The 15,661-nt window shown below is 34.3% G+C and overlaps 1 protein-coding gene across 1 annotated transcript in view; it reads left to right on the top strand.

Moving 5' to 3' along the window:
• SLCO4C1 (solute carrier organic anion transporter family member 4C1) overlaps positions 1 to 15,661 on the top strand; it is a 62,476-nt gene that overhangs the window by 29,764 nt on the left and 17,051 nt on the right. Inside the window, exons 4-8 of the mRNA XM_034960296.3 lie at positions 2,915 to 3,011; positions 4,661 to 4,782; positions 6,340 to 6,446; positions 8,573 to 8,717; positions 9,356 to 9,551. Of these exons, the coding sequence (XP_034816187.1) occupies positions 2,915 to 3,011; positions 4,661 to 4,782; positions 6,340 to 6,446; positions 8,573 to 8,717; positions 9,356 to 9,551 (667 nt within the window). The remainder of the gene's footprint in view (positions 1 to 2,914; positions 3,012 to 4,660; positions 4,783 to 6,339; positions 6,447 to 8,572; positions 8,718 to 9,355; positions 9,552 to 15,661) is intronic.

Raw genomic sequence — 15,661 nt, 5'->3', positions numbered from 1 at the left:
AAAGCCCACTTTCTGTTTTTTTCTTTTCTTTTTTTTTTTTTTTTTTGAGATGGAGTCTCGCTCTTGTCGCCCAGGCTGGAGTGCAGTGGTGCGATCTCTGCTCATTGCAACCTCTGCCTCCTGGGTTTAAGTGATTCTCCTGCCTCAGCCTCCCAAGTAGCTGGGATTACAGGCACCTGCCACCACACCTGGCTAATTTTTGTATTTTTAGTAGAGACAGAGTTTCACCACGTTGGCCATACTGGTCTCGAACTCCTGACCTCAGATAATCCACCCGCCTCAGCCTCCCAAAGTGCTAGGATTACAGGTGTGAGACACCAGGCCTGGCTGAAGGCCCACTTTTATCACTCTTATTCAACATGGTACTGGAAGTCCTATTCAGAGCACTTAGGTAAGAGAAAGAAATAAGGGACATCAAAATTGGAGAAGAGGAAGCCAAATTGTCTCTCTCCACAGATGACATAGTCTTACATAAAAACATCTAAAGACTCCACCAAAAAACTCTTAGAACTATTAAATAAATTCAGTGAAGTTTCAGGGTACAAAGTCACATTAAAAAAATCAGTAGTATTTCTTTACACCAATGATGAACTAGTTGAAAAATATATCAAGAAAGTAATATCATTTATAATGGTTACAAAGAAATACATAGGAACAAATTTAACCCAGGAGGCGAGAATCTTTAAAGGAAAACTACAAAACACTGATGACAGAAACTGAAAACAGAAAAAAATTGGAAAGGCATCCCATGCTCATGGATTCAAAGAGTGAGTATTGTTGAAATGACTGTCTATACTACCCAAAGCAATGTACAGATTCAATGCAATCCCTATCAAAATTCCAATGTCACTTTTCACAGACATGGAAAAACAGTCCTAAAATTCATATGGAACTAGAAAAGATGCCAAATAGCCAAAACAATCCTGAGCACAAAGAACAAAACCGAAAGCATCACACTATCTGATTTCAAATTATACAACAAAGCTTTAGTAATCAAAAAAGGATGGTGTTGGTATCAAGACAGACACATTGACCAATGGAACAGAATAGAGAACTCAGAAATAAATCTATGTATTTATGGCCAACTGATTTTTGCTAAAGATACCAAGGATATACACTGGGGACTGTTTAATAAATGGTGCTGTAATAACTGGATATTGATATGCAGAAGAATACAACTAGACCCCTATCTCACACCATATACAAAAATCAACTCAAAATGGATTAGAGACTTAAATGTAAGACTCAAAACTATAAAATTACCAGAGGAAAACATAGGGGAAACACTTTAGTACATTGGTCCAGGCAAAGATTATATGGCTAAGACTGCAAAAGCATAGGCAACGAAAACAAAATTAGACAAATGGGGCTATATCAAGCTAAAAAGTTGCTGCACAGCACACGAAACAATCATCAGATTGTAGAGACAACCTATAAAACAGGAGGAATTATTTGCAGACTGTTCGTCCAACAAAGGACTAATTTCCAGAATATATAAAGAACTTTAACAACTCAACAGCAAAAAGTCCAAATAATCTAATTATAAAATAAGCAAAGAATCTGTATAGCCATTTTTCAAAATAAGATATACAGATGACCACCATGTGTCCCCATGTTATTGTAGCGCTTCCCACAATAGCTAAGAGATGGAATCAAGCTAAATATTCGTCAACAGATGAATAAAGAAAATGCGAAATGTATATACAACAGGATACTATTCAGCCATAAAAAAAAAGAATCCTGTCATTCATAGTAACATGGGTGAGCCTAGAGGACATCCTGTTAAATGAAACAAGTCAGGCACAGAAGATAAATATTGCATGTTCTTACTGGTATGTGGGAGGTAAAAAGAAAAAATATCAGCTCATAGAATTCGAGAATAGAATTACGGTTATTAAAGGCTGGGGAAGATATGGGAAGGGGAGGGTATGGAGAGATTTGTTAATGGATAGAAAACTACAGTTAGGAGAAATAAATTCTGGTGTTCTATATAGCACTGTAGATTGAATATAGTTAACCATTACTCATTGTGTATGTTCAAAAAGCTAGAAGAGGGGATGTTGAATGTTCCCAACATAAACAAGTCGTAAATGTATGAGGTGATGGGTGTGCTAATTACTATGATTTGATCATTACACATTGTACAGATGTATTGACACATAACCATGTATGCTCTAAATCTGTACAATGGTTATGTGTCAACTAAAAAAAGGGAAAAAAAGTGAAACTATATTCAACTGACCCCCCAAAATACTTGGGAGCTTAAATAAACAGCAACAACAACCACAATAAAAAGACAGGAGTGGTCAAATAACTTTTGTTTTATGAAAATTCAGAGTTATATATGGCAACATTTTAAATATCTCACAGATAGACATAAGCTCAATTTAATTCTACTGCAAGTAAAAATGGGAGAGTCCCTACCCTAAGAGCAAGAAATCTAATGGCTTACTTTTAAGAAATAGACTGATCAGCACATCCAGATTTGAAGTCAGCTGCTGTAGTGCAAAATACAAAATTCTGTCTGAGTTGTGCAGAGTAGAAAAGGCTTCTTGTTTCACATTGCTCGCATTGTTTTCTTCATGATATTGTAAAGTGTAACTATGATCACTATCAGTAAAGGATAAATGGTAGATATACTACCTCTACTGCCAGTTAACAACACTTTCCATGGATTTATAATTTTTGGTTTTGTTCTAAGTATTACTACAAATAGCTTTTACATTGAGTTATGTGTTTTAGGATTTTTGACTTGACTATCAATTCAAATGGTATTGTTTTAGTGAAAATATGCGTGATTTTGATATGTTTTATTGTTTAGATTTTTCTGTAGTAAAACATTTGTTTTCACTGTTAGATATGCAAAGTGAAGTTGTACATATGACTGTATTCAATGTCTCTGTTCTTCTTCTAGGAACTGGTTATGCTATGTCAATCTTAGGTCCTGCTATTGGCTATGTATTGGGAGGACAACTGCTAACCATATACATTGATGTTGCTATGGGAGAAAGGCAAGGCAGTATCTATTTTTCTTTTATTTAAAGTCATTTTATTTTAATTATGCCAGCATCATAGACAGAACATTTTCACAGTACTTCCCTCAGTATAGCATGAGGAATTATTCAGGAAACAAAATTGAATACAAAGAATTCTTATATAATATCTTACTTGGCTGCATTACCTTTTGGGTCAGTGCTATACCATCTTTTATTATAATAACATATTTTCATAAATAACTATTTAATAAAGTCATCTGGTGAAATTTTTAAAAATAAGTATGTAGGACCCCATGCGTTGTTCAAAAATAAGAATTCAATAAAAATTAGCAGTATTTTCCATAGATTTAGTTGGGACTAGATAGTCTGAAGAGTCTCAAGAGTCTGTGATTCTCAGAAAATGTTCCATAGTAACTCTGATAATGTCAGAGATTACAATTATGCCATTTTAACAATGATGACAATGAAAGATAGTAATAGATAATATTTATTTGTCCTATACTATATACCAGACACCATATGTTTTGAGTGTTAACTTATTTTATGTGCTATCTTATTTAATCCTCTCAAGTATTCTGCAAAGTAGTTGATACGCACAGGTTGGTAAGTGGCTAAGACATGAATTAAAGTAGATCTCTTTGACTCCAAAATTCAACAGTGAGTTAGTTACCTTCTCCATTTCCTGATTAGAGAAATTTGTGCCTTTACTGAGGTCATATTTTTTTTCATTTTGCCACTGGGAATAATAACTGCACAATCCTCTACATGACCATGAGCAGTGAATACAAAAATGTGGTCATAGGTATGTGATTTGTTCTCTAAACTGTTAGTCCTAGGTTAATCTTTCACAGCCTATAAAAAGGCATGCAGAAGAACTCTTGAATTAGTGACCCAGAGATTTAAGAAAGGACATTTTAATTTCAGTGGAAAATTACAGGAGTTGTAGGAGTAGTGTATTTCGGAAAGGGCCAAAGTGTATTAAAATATGAGACTCCTGGCTTGGCACAGTGGCTCATACCTGTAATCCTAGCACTTTGGGATATCAAAGTGTAAGGATCACTTGAGGCCAGGAGTGGCTTGTGCCTGAAGTCCCAGCTACTTGGGAGGCTAAAATGGGAGAATCACTTGAACCCAGGGGTTCAAGGCTGCAGTGAACTATGATCATGCAATTGCACTCCAGCCTGGGTGACAGACTGCGACCCTGTTTCAAAGAAATAAATAGACAAATAAATAGTCACTTTAAGAATAATTTTACATTAAAGAAATGCTCTAATTGAAGCACACTCTGGACTTTTAACACAGATCAGTGATTTGCTGTGATATATATTTAATTTAATACAGTAGAGAAGAAAATTCAGCCAAAGTTAAAAGAATGTTGAGAAATTCTACATATCTTTTCAAATATTTGTCATATTTACTATTAGATATTTTAAACTTTTGTGTCATATTTGCCATTTTTAAACATTTTGTAAACCATTGTTCTTATAACTCTCAATTATGTCTGCTACCTGTTTTCTGATTCTTTGCAATGGCACCATTAAACTGTTGGATATTATAATCATATTCTACTATATGCGCTTGAAGTATAAAGTTATGATTATCCTAACTGAGTTTTAATTAATAAGGTAGAGTTGACTTTTACCTCTTGTTTTTCTATCATATAGCACTGATGTCACTGAGGATGATCCGCGATGGTTGGGAGCTTGGTGGATTGGGTTTCTTCTATCATGGATCTTTGCTTGGTCTTTAGTAATACCTTTTTCTTGCTTTCCAAAACATTTACCAGGTAAACATGCTTTCTTTAAAACCAGAGAGGTTTATTTTAATTGTAGGCCAGTTGTTATTTTCTATATGATTAATAAGAACTATAGATTCACCCTGTTTTATAGAATCTCAATTGTCTGCCTATGTAAACTTTTGAATATTCTTCATTCTAGAAAATATTGGGTAACAATCTTAATATTCATGTTTTTTTCAATTTCCAATTAATAATAAAACTCTGAATATTTACCTCTTTAGTACTTAATAAATTTGTTTCTTATGTTTTATCTGCAATTCTGCTTTATGTGTATGCAAGGTACAACATCTTTTAAACTGTTAGTTTGTATTCAGTTAGTCATTAATTTCAATCTGTCTTAAATCATTCGCGTTAATTATTTGTAGTTAAAAGTGCAAGTACTTTTTTTTTTCAGTTATCACTGAAGTCATTCTGTAGCGTACTTTTTTTTTTTTACAGTATGTGAATATTAAACATTATTTTCTTTCTTTCTTTTATGTTTTTTGAGACAGAGTCTCCCTCTGTTGCCAAGACTGGAGTGCAGTGGCACGATCTCCGCTCACTGCAACCTCTGCCTCCCGAGTTCAAGCAATTCTCCTGACTTAGCCTCCTGAGTAGCTGGGACTACAGGCATGTGCCACCACTCTTGGCTAATTTTTGTATTTTTATTAGAGATGGGGTTTTGCCATGTTGGCCAGGCTGGTCTCGAACTCCTGACCTCAGGTGATCTGTCTGCCTCAGCCTCTCAAAGTGCTGTGATTACAGGCATGAGCCACCACATCCGGCTTGAATACTAAACATTCTATATAAAAAGAAAAGGTTAATAAGAAAGAATATTCATTTTTCTCTATGAGCTCTTGCTTCTGTATAATCATGTAGTTAAAATACATATCTGTAGAAGTATTTTTCTTTAGGTTGAAGGTATTTAGTTGTTTACATTGTTATTTGCAGCAGGATAGATTATTAACTTTTGGAAATGGGCAAGAGAAAATCTGACAGACTGTGAGTAGGTAGACGCGTTAATTTCTTTCTACCCCGAGCCATTCATTTATAGTTCCATATGTTAACTGTTTTCTCAAATTTGTTGGCAGTACCATTATTAAAAATCAAAGGGACATGGTAATAAGATGGCAAATATTTCATTTGTCAAGCATGTTAAGGTTAAGAGAGCAGAGGAAAAAAGCCACAAAAGTACTTTAATATAAAAGATCAAAAAGAGAACCATTTGAAAGGAAGAAAAAAATGTTAAGAGATTTTAAATGAAAAGCATAGATATGTGATTGGAGCAAAATTGTCTCATTTTAATGTTTAGACTGGTTGGAACTTCCTTAGCTAGTAGTAATGAATACTAGTTCTTGGGGGCATCCTGATTACAGACATAGATATTTACATATTTGAACAATTTTATTAACAGAAGAACTAGCCTCTTATAGAATTTATATACTAGTGGAAGTATGTGTCAGTTAAAAAGTAAGCACTTTTTTTACATGAAGAATAAAATGATAGAGCACATTTACTTACTATATATATATATATATATATTTTTTTTTTTTTTTTTTTTTTTAGGTACAGCAGAAATTCAAGCTGGAAAAACTTCCCAGGCTCATCAGAGTAATAGTAATGCAGATGTGAAATTTGGAAAAAGTATTAAAGATTTTCCAGCTGCTTTAAAGGTAAAATAAAATTCTTCTCTGTCTCTCTCTCTCAGTCTCATACACACACACATATACACACACACATCTCACATGTACATATGTGTAGATGTGTTTATATGTTATATATACACACATATATATACAAATACAACCACACATGTATACATACATATAAACACCCACATAAACCCACACACACCAACACATACCCACACGTGCACACACACACGCCATCTTTTCATAGTACCATTTTGTTTGCTTGTTTACTACAATTTGAGCTCTTATAAACAACTCTTTGGATTCAGTTTTATTGTCTTTTGAGTAAATGAAAACTATTGCAGGGTGGAATGGTTGAAAGAGCATGAGTTGTCTTATTGGCAATATCATATTCAGTGGTTCCTTGTTAACACTAATAGCCCATTATTCCATGACATTTTCCTTATGAAATTGATTAGTCAATTATCACTGAATTGTAAATATATTTGAGAGTTCTGAAACAATATTTTTCTTTTGTGAAAGAGGTGGTTAGTGTAACTTCTTTTGAATTTGAGGCTAAAGAACAAAAGTGTTATGGTCCATTAAGTTGTACTCAGCAGAAAAGTATTCTTTCTATTTAGTGTTATAAAAGTTTTATTCATAAAGGACTTTATAATTTTACCTTTTCAAGATGTGAGATTGTTTCCTTTTCATTGTTTTTGGTTTCTTGTCAAATAAAAGCCTTAAAATGTTTTTACTTCTCCACTCAGCCCATCTTTCAACTCTCCACACCATACATGCACATTCTTGTGTTTTGCTGATATTGTTCATGCTTTAATTGCAACTACTGTTATTTTCTCTTACAGTAGTTCTGTTCTATTTCATTATTCCTGTTTAGTTTATCTTATAAATTTTAATTTACATTACCATATAGAGTCATTACTGACCATTACTTTTTTTTTGTCCTTGTGTCCTCCTGCTTAGAGATCTCTCTATTCTGATTTCAATCTCTGTGAATTCAACATTTTCTTGTTGGTTTTCCTGAGATAGGATACCACCTAGATATCCTTGAATGTCTGAATAATATATTTTACTAGGTGAATACTTTTGGATCATTCCTCTTTAATCCCAGTAGTCTGTGGATATTGTTTGCTCTTTTCTACTTAATTGTGTTGTATTTGAGAAGTTTTATGTTAGTGTGATTCTGACTTATTCTTTTCATCTTTATGTTGGTAAGTTTTTTCATTTATCTTTGATTACAGGAAATTTACTCAGTTATGCTGAAGTATATGTCTTTTTTCATTAATTCTTCTCAAGATTTGATTATTTTCAATCTGAAGACAATTTTTAAAAATATTGTTATTTTTATTATTATTAATTATTTTAAATTATTGCATGTTTTTAGGTACTTTTTCCTCCTTTTGTCAGTCTATGTGGCTCTGACTTCTAAAGCTCCCATCTTGCTCCTTTGTGACTCTGTGTGTGTGTGTGTGTGTGTGTGTGTTTGTGTTTTGCTTGGCTTTATGAAAATTTTTTTGGCATTTAATATTTGAGAACTATAATTTGGTTTTCATTTTGTGGTTAAATGTATTAACACAATTAACCTCCATACTCCCCTCTGTCAATAAATAAGATTATGAGAGGTCTAGCCATATAGACACCTGTTTAAAGTTGCTTAACTGTGTTTCTAAAGTTCTTAATTGCTGAGTGTAATCATGGAACCATACTATGAATTTGATACTTAGAGACCATTCTCATCTGTGCTCATAGTCTCAAACTCTTTCGTTACTGTACATAGGAATTCAGAACACAATAAAATATCAAATAGGTGGTAGATTTATAGTGTGGAGATTTACAGTAACACTGGGGAAGGGAACTTTTCCAAGAAGGCTTTTACCTTCTTTCCGTAGCCCTTGGAATGCAATAAATGCATAACCACCATGTTGAGGAATTATCTATCAATTTTCTAGGTTTTCCACATATAAATTTTCTCATCATGTATGTGTAATTCTATTAATTATCCATAGTTATATTTTTGTTTTGGAGGAAATGCTGAAATTTTACAGATGATTGTAAAATTTTGTTATTTCATCATGCTAACCTTCTAATTCTGTACTTTGCAATACAATCATAGCTATTCATTTGAGGAACTGTATTTTTTTCTTTAGAATTTGATGAAGAATGCTGTCTTTATGTGTTTAGTTCTATCAACTTCTTCAGAAGCCTTAATTACTACTGGATTTGCTACATTTTTACCTAAATTTATAGAAAATCAATTCGGATTGACATCCAGCTTCGCAGCTACTCTTGGAGGTAAAACATTTTCTTTATCTTAACTTAATCTAAAAATTTTACTTTACTATATTAAATTTTTATGAGGATAGTGTATAATTTGAGGTAGCCCTCCTTGAAATTTAAACTAAAACCAGCCCGGCCAACATGGTGAAACCCTGTCTCTACCAAAAAACATAAAAATTAGCCGAGCATAGTGGCACGCACCTGTAGTCCCAGGTCCTTCAGAGGCTGAGGTGGGAGAATCACTTGAACCTGGGAGGTGGAGACTGCAGCGAGCCGAGATTGCGCCATTGTACTCCAGCCTGGGTGACAGAATGAGATCTTGTCTTTAAAAAAAAAAAAAAAAAAGACATTTAAACTTAATTTTGGTAAAAATTTATGATTTTCTGACATTAGGCAATCTTTTGTATGAACTAGAGAAAGACAAAGGCTAAAATTCCTAAAGAGAATATGTATTAATCTTAATGTTCAATACATTAATTTGACTAATTTCCTACTTGATGGACCTTTAAGTCATTTGTACATGTATTTCTATATCAGGTGAATAAATATAAGTTAAAACCATATTGACACTTGTTTTTGATGTTTTCCAGTTGTCAGTATGAGTGAGTATATGTGTATGGTTTCTCACAATCTACATTCTTTTTTCTTATTAGGGGCTGTTTTAATTCCTGGAGCTGCTCTCGGTCAAATTTTAGGTGGCTTCCTTGTTTCAAAATTCAAAATGACATGTAAAAACACAATGAAGTTTGCACTGTTCACATCTGGAGTTGCACTTACGCTGAGTTTTGTATTTATTTATGCCAAATGTGAAAATGAGCCGTTTGCTGGTGTATCTGAATCATATAATGGGTAAATACATTTCAGTGCTTTTTGATATTAATACCAGAATAATAGACTAAGCATTTCCAAGCATATGTTTTCTTAAATGGTGAGAAATTGGCTTTTTAAAAATTTGGAAGACCTTTTTTCCTATGTAAGAACATGTGGTTTTGTTATTAGTTTAGATAATTGATGTCTTCTTAAAAGTTGGGGATATTTATACAAAGAACATTTAAGGAGCAACTTTCATATACTGGGCACTATACTTCCTCAGTGATACAAAGATTAATACTGTAGGATTTTTGCCTCTAAGCGATTCACATCCTAGGTAGAATTTCACATTATATGCTTTTATTGATTTAAATTTTTAAAAATGGAAATAACTCCATAATTATGATAAAAATTATCTTATTAGGTTGGTTGCAAACAGACAAGAAGAGAAATTAGAATAAAGCTAGTCCTTGCTAATACTTATCATTATTGTATCTACTTAGAAGTTTATGTTTATTGTAAATAAATAAATAACTTGTTCTCACCTGTAGACATGTTTCTAGCTATAACTGATTTGACCATTTATATTTCTTTGTTTTCCTTTTTTGTTTTGCTTTGAAATTTTAAGCCATAAGTAGGTGGTCAGGCAGGAGGGTGTTGCACAGCAGTGCATTTTATACTTCACAGTGCTGCTTTAATTGTTTCATTACATGTGTTTGAGGCTGTCAAGGAAGGTGGTACGTTAGGTCAAGGACTCCATAATTTTGTATAATATGACATATAGATGGTATAAATATAATCTACTTTGTTCAGAAAAGTTTGCCAATGACAATCATCGTGATTTGTAGTTGCTGCTAATATATCTGTGATTCTTTTATATTAATGCTGAGTGTTCTAAAGCAGTGTTTAGTTAAGCTCCATCACATTTTTTTCTTTTCTTTTTTTTTTTTTAGACAGAGAGTCTTGCTCTGTCACCCAGGCTGGAGTGCAGTGGCACAATCTTGGCTCACGGCAACATCTGCCTCCTGAATTCAAATGATTCTTGTCTCAGCCTCTGGAGTAGCTGGGACTACAGGCGCATGCCACCATGACCAGCTAATTTTTGTATTTTTAGTAGACGTGGGGTTTCGCCCTGTTGGCCAGGTTGGTCTCAAACTTCTGACCTCAAGTGATCTGCCTGGCTCGGCCACCCAAAGTGCTGGGATTACAGGTGTGAGCCACCGCGCCCGGCCAAGCTCCATTACATTTGTTCAACATTTGTTGAATGCTTCCTCTGGCAGATCTTCTTGGCAAAATACCTGTTCTAAAGGAGAGATTGCAAAAGAAAACAGTGAACAAATAGTCAATTAGGTAATGGGAGATAAAAAAAATTGCTATGGAATTGAAAAGAAGGTGAGCTTTTCAATTTTATTTGATTAGAATCCAGAAGGGCTTCATAGCATAATAGTGAAATGGGGTTTAAAAATCCTTCAAGGATACAAAGAGTTTTGAGAAATAAAGATTTGAGAAGAGAGAAAGGGAGAGGGAATATGCTAAACCAAGGTTATAAATGCTATAAAATGTGAAGGCTAGTTTCAGAGACCAGGTTGAATGGAACTTAGATTATGTGTCTAGAAATAGTAGAAATATATTTTGGAATGTTGAAAGGTAGGTAGAGGTTAAGTTGTGTAGACCTGACTTTCACCCCTATAAACTTCACCCAAACTTATCCCAGTAAACATTTTTTGTATGTTCCTTTTAGAAAAAAAAGGAAGTTCTGGATAGTTTAACACATAGTTTATCACCTTGAGTAACAAAGTACATGTGAATCCATTTAATATTGTCTACCTTAAATAATAGTTACTACCAGGTGTGCTGTCCAGGTGTGTAATCAGAAAGGAAGGCATGTGTGATGGGGTAATTCTGAGGTTCACGTAGGGGTTGGCCATTAAGATATATTAAGATCTGGGATATAGTGTTTAATACACATACATGTTTCTTAGTGATGAGAAAAACTGAAAGTGAATACACATAAATATCACTAAACATATATGTTTTTACTCATTTATGTATGTGTGTGTATATAGATATAAATAGAAATAGGGACAGAATTTAATGTCACAAAGTAGGTGTGACATTTTCAGATCATTTTTTTCTCATGGCCCCAAATTCTTAGTTTTAGCTTCTATACACTGAGTATTAAAATGTGTATATTACAAACAGGTCAGTCAAACTAGTCTCATCTAAGAAACATGTATAAAAGAAAAGGTACAGGCATATGTTGAGGATATTGTGGGTTTGCTTCCAGACCACCAAAATAAAGCATATGTTGCAATAAGCAACACAAGTGGATATTTTGGTTTTCCAGTGCATATAAAGGTTATATTTACCCTATACTGTAGTCTATTACATATACAATAACCTTATTTCTAGAAAAGCAATGTAAAATGTATATACCTTAATTTAAAAATTATTTATTGCTGAAACATGCTGACAATCATCTGAGCCTTCAGCAAGTTGTAATTTTTTTGCTGGTAGAGAGTCTTGCCTCAGTGTTGATGGCTGCTGACTGACCAGGGTGGTGGTTGCCAAAGGTTGGGGTAGTTGTGGCAGCTTCTTAAAATAAGACAATAATGAGCAGTCAGAACACACACATCATTCATTGATTAAATTTTACTTCTTAAAGGGGCATGGTTCATGGTGTCCTGAAACAATTATTATAGTACATCAAAAATCACTGATCACCATAACAGAAATGATAATGAAAAAGTTTGAAATTTTGCAAGGTTACCAAAATATGAAATAGACATAAACTGATCATGTACTCTGGGAAAAATGGCACTTGATAGACTTACTGAATACTATCACTATCACTAGGTTGCCACTAACCTTCAGTTTGTAAAAAACACAAGATTTGCAAAGTACAATAAAACAAAGTAAAGTAAAGCTAGGTAAGCCTGTCTATGGAAAGAACAGACTAAGAAGCTCAAGAAATACCCTTTCAGGGAGTGAGAGACAGAAGAGGTTCTGAGGATGTAGGGTTTCTAGTAGAGGGGTGCAAAGAATCTTTGACTTTTGCCATGGTAAGCACAGATGGGTAAAAAGAGATTTTGCATCCATGAATTAATGAATTAGGTTCATTGATATGTTCTTTGAAAGTCCCTATTTAATATAACAGCATTTCCAAAAAATGTAAGATCAGGGGATATATATATATAAATAATTTCAACTTTTAGATTCAGGGGGTACATGTGCAGATTTGTTACCTGGGTATATTATATGATGCTGAGGTTTGGGGGTACGATTGATTCTGTTACTCAGGTACCAAGCACAGTACTGAATAGTTTTTCTTTTCTTTTTTTTTTTTTTTGAGACAGAGTCTCCTTTGGTCGCCCAGGCTGGAGTGTAGTGGCACGATCTCAGCTCACTGCAACCTCTGCCTCCTGGGTTCAAACGATTCTCCTGCCTCAGCCTCCCGAGTAGCTGGGATTATAGGCGTGCCATCACACCCAGCAAAATTTTGTATTTTTGGTAGAGACAGGGTTTCACCATGTTGACCAGGCTGATCTTGAACTCCTGACCTCAGGTGATCCACCCGCCTCGGCCTCCCAAAGTGCTGGGATTACAGGTGCGAGCCACTGTGCCTGGCTAATAGTTTTTCAACCCTTGCCCCACTTCTTCTCTTCTCCCTCTTGTATCTGCAGTGTCTATTGTTGCCATCTTTATTCCATAAGTACTCAGTGATTAGCTCCCACTTTTAAGTGAGAGCATGTGGTATTTGGTTTTCTGTGCCTGTGTTAATTTGCTTGAGATAATGGTCAGGATATTTTTCAATAATATTTTAAAGTAATTTATTATTAAATCTTTAATTGGGCACAATACTAAATTCGATTGCATGAATACTGTTTATTTTCCCACTGTTCCCCACTGCTCTTTTGTTGCCTTGACAATCTATAGGAACTTTGAGTCTTATTTTGGTGATCAGTGGTGGTAATGATGATTCATGTTTTACTTAATACTTAAAACCTCATAGAATATAGAAATACCATAGTGTATACACACAGTATTTTTTTCTGTATCTGACCTTTAGCTAGAATTTTATTGATTATATGAAATAGCATCTTAAAGAGGCATATCAATATTTTGCAATAGTTTTAGGGAAATTTTAGCCTGTTATAGAGGTATAATTATAGAATAATACTTTGTATTTAAGAAATTAATGTTTGAATTCTACTTGTGGCAAACATAAAGATGTTTATATATGCACATTTATTTTATTATATTTTAAATCTATTAAACATTTCAAAATAGGATATTTTAATATTTTTAAATATTATGTATACACTAAGAAAATTTAATAAACTTCACAAGCATCTGCTGTTTTTCTACTAATCATTTTCTAGTTACCTCAAGAAGTAAACCTTTGTAAAATATGTAGACTAATGTGACCACCCCTTGATATTAAGGAATATAAGCTATATTTCTTTGTTTCTACTATAATTTGCATCATGCTATCTTATACTTTGTATGATCTCAGTAATTATTTATCAATAACATGAGAATTATATATTGGGAACTTTAAAAATTGCTGTGTAAAGGCTATTTCTAGAGTTGCAGGGATGGTTTTTCTCTGGTTGTCTTATTTCTGCATCTATGTTATGAGCTCTGTGAGCGGACACTCTGGTGATGGCTTTTGTGAATGTGATCAACCCTTGATATATCATCATACTTGATAAAGATAAATCTGGCAGCATCTGTGGAATAGATTTGAATAAGATGAGACTGCAGGCAGAGTGGCAGATTACTATCTTGATCACTCTTTCCTTCAGACTCCCTACTGATTTAGTCGTTTTTTTCTCTTTAATTTGTTTTCTTCATGACTTTCTTGTTCTCCGCCTACTTTGTATGTCATGATTTTCCAACACAGTGTCGATTATCTTCTAATACTTACAGAAATCACTCATTTACTGTGTTTGACCCCTGATGCAAGGAAGTTAGCTTCATGGTGGCAGAGGTTTGCTTCTCTTCCTCCCTCCCTTCTTCCCTTCCTTTTCCTTCTTTCCCTTTCCTTATCTCTTTCCCTTCCCTTCCTCCCTTCTTCCCTTCCTTCTTTCCCCGTTTCCCTTCCTTCTCGCTTTTCTCCCTTCCTTCTTCCCTCTCCCTCCCTCTTTCTCCTTTTCTCCTTCACTCCCTCATTCCCTTCCTTCTATCCATTTCTCTCTCTCCCTCAATCTGTCATTTCTAGTTCTAACTCTAGCTCCTTCTTTCTTTTAAATATAATTCTACCACCTTGAGTAGTCTAGCACATAATTGGTGTTCATTGTGTCTTTATTAAATAAGTGGACTCCCAAGACTTCAGTACTCTTCTCATTCCGTACACTATATGACTGATCTTATAAATGTTCGTGGTTTCAGCTACATCTATGTCCAAATGGTTATTAAGAAATCTAGCTCCATTCAAGATTTCTTCTCCACCAAATTGGAGATACTCTTAATCTTATTATGTACAATACCATACTCATCATTGTTCTCCTGTACCTAAACACCAGGTTAGATATTAGGAGTCACCTTTGACTCTTCCATTCTTTTTGTTTTGGAAATGGGATCTCACTCTGTTGCCCAGGCTAGAGTGCAGTGGCACAATCATAACTCACTGCAGCCTCAAACTCCTGGGCTCAAGTGAGTTTTCTGCCTAAGCCTCTTGAGTAGCCTCTTCCATTTTTAACAGGAAGAGTCATCTTCAACCAATCCATCACCAAATCTTACTGATTCTACATCCAAAAGTTTTCTCTAATCTGCTTCCTATCATCATATGTTCTATCTTAGCTCTCCTTTATATTGTCATCACCTACTGTCTAGGGTATTGTAACTGGTCCCCTTTCTTCAAATTCATACTCTGTACAACTCCTAGAATTACTTCTTTAAAATGAACTTTTGACAGTGTCACTTTCCAGTCTAAAAATACCTTAACGATTACCTTTTGTCAGGCCCATGTGGCTCTCAATTAAACTGGTCCTTTACTCCTCTCCAGCTACATTTCCCATCACTCTGTGCCTCAGACATCATTCATATTTCTCCACAGAGGATGCTGTTTCTCTACTCTATGCCTTTGTACCAGCTTTTTCTGAAGTACGTTTCCCCTTCCCCATTTGACTGGCTTACTTGTACTC

Source organism: Pan paniscus, chromosome 4, assembly GCF_029289425.2.
Source record: "Pan paniscus chromosome 4, NHGRI_mPanPan1-v2.0_pri, whole genome shotgun sequence".
NCBI lineage: Eukaryota > Metazoa > Chordata > Mammalia > Primates > Hominidae > Pan > Pan paniscus.
Note: the sequence above shows the minus strand (reverse complement) of the source record. Positions and strands in the feature narration are given on the sequence as shown.